The sequence below is a fragment of the Mizuhopecten yessoensis genome, unplaced genomic scaffold (assembly GCF_002113885.1).
Source record: "Mizuhopecten yessoensis strain PY_sf001 unplaced genomic scaffold, ASM211388v2 scaffold245, whole genome shotgun sequence".
Lineage (NCBI taxonomy): Eukaryota > Metazoa > Mollusca > Bivalvia > Pectinida > Pectinidae > Mizuhopecten > Mizuhopecten yessoensis.
In genome coordinates, this window is record NW_018403450.1 from 830072 (window position 1) to 842859 (window position 12788).

Sequence of the window (12788 nt, forward strand, 5' to 3'; positions counted from 1 at the left end):
ACTGGTTTGACAAAAAAATATGTTAGTTGGAAAGATATAAGTAAGCAATCGGAAGAAATACGATCTAGAAAGTATCTTAATTATCTTCTAATTAAAAAACGTCAATGCAACTTGCTCAGAATATCATTATGCATAAACAAATCCAACTGGGATAAAAAGACAAATTTCTATTAATTCGATTTTAGATATTCGAACACAAATTGAAGCAGCATTATGACGTCACCAGCTCATCTGCTATTAATAATAATGTAAAATTTGATTGACGTAATACGTATATTAAACTACAATCCTTAAGAAATTACCGCCACACTTTAGTCTCTTTGTTTATCAATGCCCATATATGTACGTGTAGGGTACGCTTGTAAGTTTAACCTCAAGAGTCGCCTTCCTTTTATACTTCAATAGCCGCTTACTCACAACTTTCGCGTACGATGATGAAGCTGTATTTATAATCCGGACATATCTTAGCCGGGGATATAAAAGACAAAAGCCTATGAAGTAGTCTGAAAGACGTGCACCAGCAACCGATCAGAACTGAATTTTAGACTCAACATATATACATTAGTATAACTAGAAAGTAGAAAGTGTGTTTTTCTCTGTGGTAGAAATGTGGCTAGAATTAAGGCTTGTCAGTGTGTTTGTCATTGCTAGTGTGATTGTATCGTTAGTAAGTTGTCACTCATTAAATACAAACAGAGAGAAGAGACAGACAAATGTCATCGACGTTCCTCCGGTGGTAAGTATTATCTTTCAAATAAATTACAATAGTTGTTTTCAATATTTGAAAAGGTATATAAAGAGGTAAACATTTGTATATATATATATATATGTATGTAACAACACTAACATTTACGTTTAGTGAAGAGTTATAATGAGGATAAAGTTCGGCTGCTTAGATACCAAGAACTGTCACTCTCTAGGTGTGGTATAATGAGTACAGCATGTGGCTGTTTATATTCTCAGAATTCTAACGTGTCGTGTGTTAATGAGGTAATGATACGTATGTATAAATTATCAAGGAGTATATACATTATATATATGCATTTTAGATGCCTCATTTATTTAATTAAGATCTCACTAAATCTGTCAAATTAGTTAAAACTAATAACGCTATATTTGTTTGTGTAATATGCAGTTGAAAAGAGTACAGACAAGTTAGTGAGTGGTGAAATACACATTGAAAACTTGGTCTAACCATTGCAAAGAGCTACGCTCAGTTCTCGTGGCGTTTTCCTGTCGTCTATTCCTTAAAAATATACAATGCGTTTATATGTGTTTCATAAGATATGTTGCTATTATGTTCACTTGGGAAACATTCGTCATGTAAATGAATACATAGAAAGGTATTTTGTGCTATTCCATTACAACCGAATCGAGCAAGCTGTGAAACGGATGTCTTGAAATCTATTATTTTTAAAGACAACATAAATATGCATATTATCACTTTAAAGCTAGATATTGATAAGTGTTGTTTTATCGAAAGTATCAAGATATGTATTGCATTAGTTAGTCTATCCTATAATTCATTGAAGCTGCTTAGCATAAATTAACGTGCTAGTTATTTACGAAATAGCCAAAGCATTGGGACGTCAGGCTTCACTATCCATAATGTCTCAATAATAGACGACACGTTTGTGTGTTATACGTGTATCGTAATTAAGTTCTTAATAAAAAAAAATACGCAGAATCAAACTCTGTTATAGTCAATCATAACGCGATGTGACGCCTCCATTTATATCAATTCAGGAATATCTTCGCCGGTATGGGTATTTACGGGACCATTACTACACCAGCAATGTCGCCCCGAATTCCGAGGAGTTGACAGAGGCATTTAAGTAAGTGTCGTTTGTAATTTATCTTTAAATAATCTATTGATTCGTCAATTACCCAGGCCAATCCAAACCCCCTTGATATTGTTCGGTTATGTTTATCCTATGACATTAATTAAATCACCAGCCTCTCCCGTCTTCATTGCTTTTACTAGGACAATTTCTCGTACATGTAGACTTAGGTTAATGACTAAACACAATTATCCAATTCCTCATATTCTGAAGTAAATTTGTCCTGTACTAGATCATGCTAAGATCATTTATTTAATAGTACCAGAAGAGGCAATATCTTTCCATGATGATATCATAATGTGAGAAAAGTATATCCCAGGATTCTGAATGGATTCTCCCTATCAAAAACATGCAAAACATCTTGTCATGCATTGCTCGAATTTTGAAGAAAACTTCCTTGTATAATAATTACAGACTGGCATATTATATGAATATCTTCTTAAACATATATATGAACAATTCATGAAAATGGAGGTTATTCAGTGGTGTCCCATTGAATTAACTTTGCTTTTACAAATATGCCAGAATACCGACATTTATCACGAGTGCTTGGTTAGCACGAGTAAAAATACCAGTATAATCTGCCTTAAAAGTTAAAAAGTATGGTATTTGAAAGGAAAATCATTAAAATTCCTTCGTATTCATTTTGAAATTCCCCACAATGACAAATATGTTGAATTAAAAATGTAATCGGATTAGAAACGCCATTAGAAATTTTCTGTGCCAGTTTAGTATGTTACGCGTAACAACGAAACCGCATGTCATTTATAATGCTGCATCCAAAACAACCCCATTTTCACCTACTATTTGATAGCATTCGCTAACAATTTGCTTTACACTTATGAAGCTAAACACAGGCCGATGTCTAGATTGCAAAGCTTCTGTAGTTGAACAGGTAATCTGCGGCTTTGAATGAAGTTAATAGAAAGGACCGTCGTGATTGGTCAATACAAGAGGTGATATACTACACTGTGGCAGATAGCACTTTTGATATCTGACACGGTCGGAAAAAAATTACCAACTTGGTATCAAATAATATTTGATTTGATGTAATTTCATGTTTGATGCTGTTATTATACTGGTATTCTCTTTCAATAATTGCAGAATTTACCAAAATTATCTTCGACTGCCCATCACCGGATCCGTGAATCCAGATACACAATCTGAGATGAACAAACCGCGATGCGGTTGTAACGACGTGTTTGCCATTTGGATGAACCAGACCACTCAGGATCGGGTTAAACGATTTGCTCGCTACACACCTGTTAACTTCAACGCACGTTAGTATTAACATTTATCATGTATAGGCATTATACTTATACAAGGATTACTTCTTACAATAAAAGGGAATTTTGTAATGTTCCGTTCACAATATTACGGTTATGCTGTTTTTTCTTTCTTTATGAGTGGTTGTTGGGGTGGGGATGGAGGGTGGAGGGGCGGATATCGGGTTTTCATGTTATTTCTTATTTTTTAAATGGATATGTAATTGAAAAATATAATTATTTAAATATTTTCACATTTTTAATGATATAAAACTTCGTCTTTTTTGTTGTTTTTAGAATAGAAAAGAGTAATTTTTAGGATGCATAAAACAAACACTTAAAATAACACGTATATGCCATATTCTTAGCTTAATTCATTTAGAAAACAAGGCAGTAAAATTTGATATTTCAAAAATTTATATATAAACCTTTTATACATTTTACAACAAGTAAAAAACAAATTATTTCAACTTATATAAATCACTCTTGTTCGCCCGGATGTTTGCGAGCAGAGAGTTTCATAAGTTTAAGTGTGTATTCGATAACAGTATTTACTTTGAAATTACATTATATGTGATGGGTTTTTAATTATACTTTATGAATTCTGTTCACATAATTCAAATTAACTTAAAACAAGCAACCTCTGTTGAACCCAATATCCTGTATTTCACAATTGTAGTCAAAAACCCTTCATCATGATGTACATGTAAAAGAATTAAAGCAATATGGAACCAAATTGAATGTAACTGTATTGTAGGAAGAGGTTGGAGAAGGACGGACCTAACATGGCAGCTGTTAGGATCTACCCGGGCACGCATTCCGTCGTCCGTCGTCAGGTAATTCAACGTCTATATCCGAAATAGTCTTTGTTAATATTTTATTAATTCAAATATATATTATAACCATACCGGCATAGCAAATCAGAAAAAGGTTATAAATGCTGGAGAAACCATCCTTATATGACAGTGAACGTACTATCTCTAACAACTAAACTAACTTGTAGCAGGTGCGTAAGATTTATTTCAATCGTTGTTTGATAACAAATTAGCATCACTTAACTTTCAATAATAATACATATTCGAGAGTTTATGACTAACTTATATCTAGAACCTATAGAAAGTGACAGATTCGGTTGATCCACATTGATATACAAGTGAAGGCAATCTAAAATTACTGTGAGGATAACTTCCAAAACACAGAAATGTATAATCATTCAAATGTTTGTAACGAAGGCAACGAAATCTAGTCTTTTTTTACATACAAATATATAGCCTTCAGTACTGATTTATTAACTAAGCAGTATATACTACCTATAGCAATACTACTAGAAACTATAACTTCAGTCTTAATCTACTCCTGATCGTCAAGAACAAAATGCTTATAAAATGAATATTTACATTTGAAATATAACAACTGCATTTATAGATATATGTTAATTGTCGCTAAGTTTGGTTTGATTTCTAAAACAATGTTATCTTACATATCATGGCTTGTTGTTTGATTTCCACCAGTCTAAACTTGCCTTTTATCTTTGACCGTACTGCAAACAGGTCGGAGATACGGAGAGCATTTGCTCTATGGGCAGCAGAAACACCATTAACATTTAGGGAAGTCAACAGTAATCCCGACATTGAAATTGACTTCAATGTAGGTGCGCATGGCGATGGCAGTCCGTTTGATGGCCCAAGTAAGTACTGACTGCTCATCCTGTAGATGTGTTCAAATTCCGATCCGTAGCTGGATAAAATATCCGGATTTATAAATTGTCTTTCATGCATCAGTACCAAGTAACAATATTAAATGTAAAAATACACTGGGTTACAGAATCTGACATTTTTATACGGAAATGTGTCTGTAATATACATATTTATATATAGAGAAAAAAAACATTCCTATGTGGAGCATACTTAATGTAAAAATACACTGGGTTATAGACATGGAGCGAAATATGTGATATACATGATATACACACACACACACACACACACACATAAATAGTAGATAATAAATAAACAAGTCCTTGCGAAGGAAAATATAGAATAAAAACATAAATCTGACAGATTTATGTTTTTGTTATATATATTCAAAAAATAAAATCTCAACAACGAATCTTTAGTACTTTCATCTTGTCCAGCATATTCTTCAGACTATAATGTCCTTATATATACACATATAAAGAAAAGGCAATTTCTTTCCTGATAAGTTCTTCAGTTCTCATATAAACATTATCATAATTAAGACTCTTTGTGAAATTATGCAAAGGAAATGATGGACGAGAACCATATTGATGCATATGCACCATATAAAAATTATACATAACGGTTTTACAATTTACCGTCTTTTGGAGTAGAGCGTTTGATTGCTAAAGGTTTGATTAAACTATGTGGAGATCTAAATTTTCTGTTAATTATTATTTCAGGTGGAGTACTTGCACATGCCTTTTTCCCTGAATTAGGTACCACTCACTTTGACGATCGGGAACAATGGACAACAAACTCGACAACAAGGAGCGGAATAGACCTGTTTATCGTGGCAGCTCACGAGTTTGGCCACGCTCTCGGTCTGGACCACTCCAATGTTCGTGACGCTCTCATGTTCCCGACCTATCTAGGTTACATTCCAGACTTCAAACTAAACACGGACGACATCCGAGGAATCCGGAGTATATATGGTAAGTCAATCTGTAAAACCTCGGGGGGAAAAGGAAACATTCTTTGCTGTAAAAAGCACCCTTTGTACATCATACATTCGAAAGCATTGATGGTATACAATTGTAGCAAGTGTAATGATGGGTTTGATTGATTCCATTGCATACATGTGTCATGATTATGACTTTGTGTCGCTTTTTATTCAATAGCAAATTGTTATGGACTGAATTGTTAAATATTACAAAACAAATAATAAAAAAGGAAAAGGAAAAATTTCAATTGCAAACCAGATTCCTTTATACTTTTAAAGCCTAACTAAAACATGTATAACATCACCCATATTACAGCATTCGTTATTTGATCAGACGTTTGTTACATAAATAGAAATAAGACAATAGAAAAACTAAACAATATGTTTACTTTGAATTTACCTTTAAGGAGGCCCCCCTACTCCCCGGACAACTCGAGCACCGACTATCCCTACCACCCGTCCTACTACTCGCGCCACTACCCGGCCAACCCGTCGACCTACAACCCTTAGACCACGTCCAACAGTACCAACAACCGTCCCATTTCAATGCCGGAGGACTTTCGGAGCAGCTTTTGAAGGTATTTACTTCTGAGTAAAGTATCTTGCTATCTTTATAAGTAAGTAAAATCACCAAGTGATAGTGCGATATAAGCCGCCTTCATTTCAATTACGTGAGCCTATTTTCCTCATGCGCTTAAGGAGATATTTCATTCCTGTTACTGCTGTGTTGTAACAATGCGTGTTATAGCAGAATCAAATTCCTAGAAAGTGGGAGAAATAATATTTAGTCGTCAAGTACATCTTGTATTAATGTTTATATATTCCTAAAAAATCTGTCATCTGTTATAATTGTCTACCATTTGTTAGCTATACAATTTATATAGTGATTGAGATCATCATAAATCTCTATATTGCATATAACGTTGACCTTTTAGTCTGAAACGGGGAACTTAGAATCAAGTTAACAATCTGGAATACCAATTTATACTTAATATGACGAAATTAGGTTTTTACGACAAACTAATAATTTCAAGTGACATTGATATGTGATTGATACAGTGTATAACAGTGATTTTTTTTCCCACGCAGATGACAACGGTGATTTGATGATGATCCGAGGCATTTTCCTATACCGTATCCCAGTATATGACCCACGAACTGGATCTGCAGTCGTAAGTCGAGCATCGAATATGTTTCAGCGTGTGATGTCATTTCCGGATGCAATTTTCCAGGTCCCGGGTTCCACTTACGTCATCAGAAGTATGTTTTAAATTTCTACCGTTATTTTTTTTACTTCATTGAAAGGTATTTTTCAGGCAAATATGTCATTTTCTTATATAGATGACGTCGTATCCAACTATCCAGTATAAAACAAATATATAATGTTTAAGTATCCAGTATAAAACAAATATATAATGTTTAAGTATCCAGTATAAAACAAATATATAATGTTTAAGTACCATGTATAAAACAAATATATAATGTTTAAGCATTCAGTATAAAACAAATATATAATGTTTAAGTACCCAGTATAAAACAAATATATAATGTTTTAGTATTAGGTATAAAACAAATATATAATGTTTAAGTATCCAGTATAAACACATATATAATGTTTAAGTATCCAGTATAAAAAATATATAATGTTTAAGTATCCAGTATAAACAAATATATAATATTTAAGTATCCAATATAAACAAATATATAATGTTTAAGTATCCTGTATAAAAAATATGTATAATGTTTAAGTATCCTGTATAAAAAATATATATAATGTTAAAGTACCCAGTATAAAAAATATATAATGTTTAAGTACCATGTATAAAACAAATATATAATGTTTAAGCATTCAGTATAAAACAAATATATAATGTTTAAGTACCCAGTATAAAACAAATATATAATGTTTAAGTATCCAGTATAAACAAATATATACTGTTTAAGTATCCAGTATAAAACAAATATAGAATGTTTAAGTATCCAGTATAAAACAAATATCTAATGTTTAAGTATCCAGTATAAAACAAATATATAATGTTTAAGTATCCAGTATAAAAAATATATTTAATGTTTAAGTATCCAGTATAAAACAAAGTTTGCATGAAAATTAATCACAGTAAGTCCATCCAATGCACTAGCATTCATAATTGAATGCTAAAACTCCAAAATATTTGAAAATATTACTTGATGTTGTCTCAAGGAAGAAGAGTACAACAGTTTTCTCGTCCTGATGGAACGTTACTTGGCCGCAGAGACCGGGTGGCCGACACGTGGAATGGATTAGGAGGATTACCTAGAGGAGCGAGAATTACAGCCGCCGTAGCCATTACCCAGAATGAGGTCCTGCTGTTTGGACGATTCCGAGTATGCTGATTTAGTTTTATTCAGAACTATAGATTATTTAATGCACACTGAAAATTGGAATTCGCGGCTGTAACTAAAACCGAAAAAACAAATGTTTGAGTAATATATTTCTCCTTACCTAACTATAGCTGCATTCGTGAACTGGTTTCATTTCGAAACTAGCGCGTGTGTACTCTGTAAATGTACTTACAGTTATAGTTGTCCATGCTTATCAGAAAGATATACTATTGTTTAATTCTATCAAATCTTTTATTCTTTCAAAACAAGTTCATTCATATCATGAAATTTAAATATATTTTTTCCTTACATTCATTCATATTATGAATTTTAAATATATGCATTCCTTACATTAAAACACACAAAAACAATACAACCAGGTATGAATCAATTTTAATCATAATTTATTTAATTCCAATAATTACTTTATAGCTTATATGATAAGGGAACGACCATAAATTCCTTAAACTCATATAATTATATCTGTCTATCATACTTTCGTTTTCTCTACCTAGGGACAAGGATACGTGTGGGAATATGATGTTTTCAACAAGGATATCATACAGTCCTCAATGACGTTAATGCAGGAAGCTTTCCCAGGAATACCTCCGATTGTGGACATGGCCTTGTCACGTGATCCAATCGAAATTATATTCGTCGCAGGACAAGAGTAAGTGACACTTACTGTTTTTATATCAAATTTCATTTGCTGAATAACTCATTAGATTTAAATAGAATACGATAATTTGTTTTATATCGTAAATATAAACGAAAAAGAAAAGGAATTGTAAGGAGTTTCATAATATTCTCTTATAGAATTAAAACTAGAGAATATCTTTATATTTCTTGAAACGTTCATGTCATAAATAAGGTTTTCTTTTTTCTCTCCCAAACCCCTATGCGTTTCCTAACTAACGACTCATTGGATAGACCTGCTAGGAGTTGGTAAACCTTTTTGGTTACCCACTAGGCCACTAGTTAGTGGGTAACACATTTGTCTTCTGACTTCACTTACCTGTAACAGTACTTTCGATGTCATCTTCCATTATGACGTCATGATCCATGGCAATTATCCCCATCGCAAAAGAAGCAGATCACTAAACATGTGATGGACGGTTATTATGTTTATCTAATTCACCTTATCTGAATTTTCAAATTCTAAAAGACACTCGGTAAACCTCGCGTCTTCGGAAAATAAAATAAAAACTAACCCGAGTTAGATAGACAGGAACACCAACAATCACTTGTTTGGAAATCTCTATATATCTTTCACCAATGATCAATTCTTGGTAAAACTGTCACACCTCCGCCATCATCTACCAAAACGTTATTGATCAGTGATGTGGTGAGGGTTTTTGATTTTCCAGATGACTTCTTACAATTAACCTTATTAGAGATTTGTGACGTCACATCACCAAGAGAGCTGAAGCGATATCTGATTATTAAATATGTAATTTTAGACAAAGTTTGAAGCCATCTATACATAAATTAAAATAATCAGGTAGACAAATGTTCTTGCTTCTATATTCCATCTAACTTTTTAACAGGTACTTCCGATATGACACAGAGTCTCAAGAAGTTGCGGGGCCATTTGCCTTCGCACCAGCTTTCGTTGGAGGGCCATGCGGAAGTGAAGAGATATAGAGATGGTTTTTACATAACGGACAGTCGAAAGTGTGTTACTCAAAATTAGCACATATGTTTTTAACGTATTTTTATTTCAGTAAACTCTTTGTTTTAAATATCGTGTTTTTGTTGTGTTTTTGCTCAACGTTTCAATTTTAGGGTACACACTAGCTAACAATGACTTGATTGTTGTTTAAAAAAGGTATCATCCAAAATAGTGTAAGTGATCGTTGGTCGACTTATTGATGACAAAGGTAAAAAGGAATAAAACACTGATAAGTGGTTGGGCAAGTCTGAATTACTAGATGACAGTATTGCTAATTAAGATATTTCAGGGAAAAAACTGAATTCTGTTGTTTTTTTTAAAATCAATCTATTAAACTAAAACCAATCTTTGCATTATTCCCGTTTATCGATGTGTCGAGTGGAAGGTCTAGCAATACCCGTTTAAGGGTCGCGTTCATGCGACGTTTTCATCAGCCAATCAGATAACATTTGACATTTTTCTTTTAGTGATAAAGTGATAATATTGGACACTTGTTACGTTTAAACATCAAGAAATGCCAAGTGTTTATAACAAACTAGAGTTTCCCATGATACCACGCAGAGTGCATTTACAGGGGGATTCGTTAGGTTTGCTTCGAGACAAGACAAGGGGGACAGGCATATTGTCTTTAAAACACTCAACAAATTAAACTTAAAGTCAGCGCTGACAGGCCCCAAAACATGTCAGTAGTTCGAGAGTTCCAGGACACCTTTTTGTGTTGGACAAAAGGCTGAATCGAAAGGTGTTAGAAAGCTGGGTTTTGTTTGGTTAAAAGCAAGAGTTATCTCGTGTTTTGGTTGGCTATGAAAGAATTAAGATTTACCTCTGATGTAACCCTTGATGTGACGTTGTTGGATTTCATTTCATTTCAACAAATTTTGTTGTTTCGAAAACAAACGGATTGGACATTGTTAGATCTCCCATGATGTATACCAGGTCGGATTGAATGTGATTATGATAAAACCAATTTCAACGCGTACAATTCATTTTTCAAATATTGAATGTTGGTTCCGTGATGTGACCCTTTTAAGTTAACAGTCTAGATTGCAGAAATGCCATAACTGAACATGTGTGTCCTTGTTATCATTTAAGGTCTTCGACCAGCGTAAATAGGAGATTAGAAAATATTGATTCAATTATTCGCTATACTGCCACTATTTGTCGCGAGAAAGTTTGGCGTTAAGGAGTTTGGCGATAAATTGAGGGTAGCATGTGAAGGGATTCGTAAGAAATATAGACTAAAGGGCGTTGCAAATGTTGGCGGTAAGCGAGTTGGCATTGTATCGAGGTATGACTGTATTATCACGTCCACTTGTGCATGAATTAAAAATCATTTTCTGATATCAAGGAAACCAAAACAAATGTTTATTTTCTGCAAAAATGAATCTTCCTCATTCGTGTTAACGACACTTAAGTTTAATAAACCTTTTAATTTGGTTTTTTTTTGGCTTTAAACCGGTTATTAAACTAAAGGACATAAAATGGGTCCCACCTCGTAAGACTTGCATGGAATAATACCCTTGTCAAATGTTGGTCAAGAAAATCAAGAAAGAGAATAATTTCGTCTCTAAATGATATTACACAGCAAAATATTTTGTATAAAGTTGATAGTGATATACGTATTCAGAGCATTCCTCTACTGTCATGCTTACACACAATAGTTAAACTGTTAAGTGTGGTATCCTGTTAAACTCTAAGTCTGCTATCGCCATCCACCGTACTTCCGCAGCATCCGAACCTCTTAGTAAACCACTTACCACATGCAATTAGATGATGCAGACATGATTCAATGAGAATATGTAAAGTAAACATCAGAAATACGCGTAGTAATGTTTATCTGGTTTTGGTTTCTCTTCAAGATGATCTACCTATTCCAATTTTAAAACAAATTTTGAAAACTTGAACATGACCTTGTGAAACTAAAGCCAAAAGAAAGACAAATTATTGTTAAGTTTAGAACTTCAAATATGCACTTACCTATAGAAACTGGTAGATGGATTGGAATACCCAGAGAATGGTGATGAATATCATTATCTATTTAAGTGCGAACACGTATTTGTTAAACAAATAAGACAACTATTTATTCCAAATTACTACTATACTTAAGTTTTATTAAATGTTAGCAAATTTCTAGAAAAACTTGAAAAATTATATTGAATTTAACTAATTAGTTTATCATGGTAGCCTTAATGCCTTTGTTATCCGCCATGTGTATATAAATATAATACATATTGACCTCTTGTTACATACTTTGTATGTCTGAGAAATCTGAAATCTGAGTTTCTAAACATACTGGGAAGTGATTAACCAGACCTTATTATAGTGAATGCTGAATATATTCGGTCGTTAAACAGAAAAAATAGATCTCCTTTGTTATTTGTTCATGTTATACGCTGTGGATAAACAGCTGTCTCCTCACAAAAAATACTTTATTCTCGATTTTGAATGAGGTTTGGTAACAATATTAAAGGCTAAGTTTGTTTTGAACACAAGCAGGAATTGAAATTTAATTTTGCAAAATAAGTTTTCATTTCCTGTTTGTGTTCAAAACAAACTTATTTTCGATTAGGAATGACTGGTCAACTGAATACATCTACCCAGAATAACCAGTCACACTCAGGGTATGCTCTGGAAGAACCAGCTGATAGATTTAAACACTAACAAGGACCACGTAGTTCTCTGGGCAAATTGCTTGAGTGCTTTATACCGCTGAATCCAGCTTTCGTGATCTAATTCTGTCTTGGCAGGTTCCGTAATCAAGGGACTGTATGTCATTTCTTTTATATAATTGAACAACGACATTGTTGCGTTTTCTCCATTCATTAATATATCAAATAGTTGAGAGGCACAACCTATGTTTTTTTTACGTTTTTTAAAGGTATTCAGTCGTCTAGCATATTAACACTTCTAAAAGCTTAGATCAGGTGCTTGCATTACCTTTTCTTTTGATATTGATGACATTGCCCCCCC

At 33.2% G+C, this 12788-nt stretch overlaps 1 protein-coding gene across 1 annotated transcript; it reads left to right on the forward strand.

Moving 5' to 3' along the window:
• Positions 1 to 419: 419 nt before the first annotated feature.
• On the forward strand, positions 420 to 9888 carry LOC110445338 (hatching enzyme-like). The gene is made up of 11 exons (XM_021489899.1): positions 420 to 736; positions 1747 to 1835; positions 2946 to 3121; positions 3864 to 3942; positions 4657 to 4793; positions 5526 to 5777; positions 6193 to 6363; positions 6875 to 7045; positions 7986 to 8149; positions 8662 to 8816; positions 9694 to 9888. Exons 1-11 carry the CDS (start codon positions 608 to 610, stop codon positions 9788 to 9790), a joined length of 1620 nt encoding a protein of 539 aa, XP_021345574.1. The 5' UTR covers positions 420 to 607; the 3' UTR covers positions 9791 to 9888.
• The last annotated feature ends 2900 nt before the right edge of the window (positions 9889 to 12788 follow it).

Excerpts from the sequence above, each read along its gene's own strand:
- LOC110445338 (XM_021489899.1), top strand. The coding sequence starts at position 608 with ATGTGGCTAGAATTAAGGCTTGTCAGTGTGTTTGTCATTGCTAGTGTG. Across the intron at positions 5,778-6,192 it reads AGGAATCCGGAGTATATATG|GAGGCCCCCCTACTCCCCGG; the intron begins GTAAGTCAATCT and ends TTTACCTTTAAG. Across the intron at positions 8,817-9,693 it reads ATATTCGTCGCAGGACAAGA|GTACTTCCGATATGACACAG; the intron begins GTAAGTGACACT and ends ACTTTTTAACAG.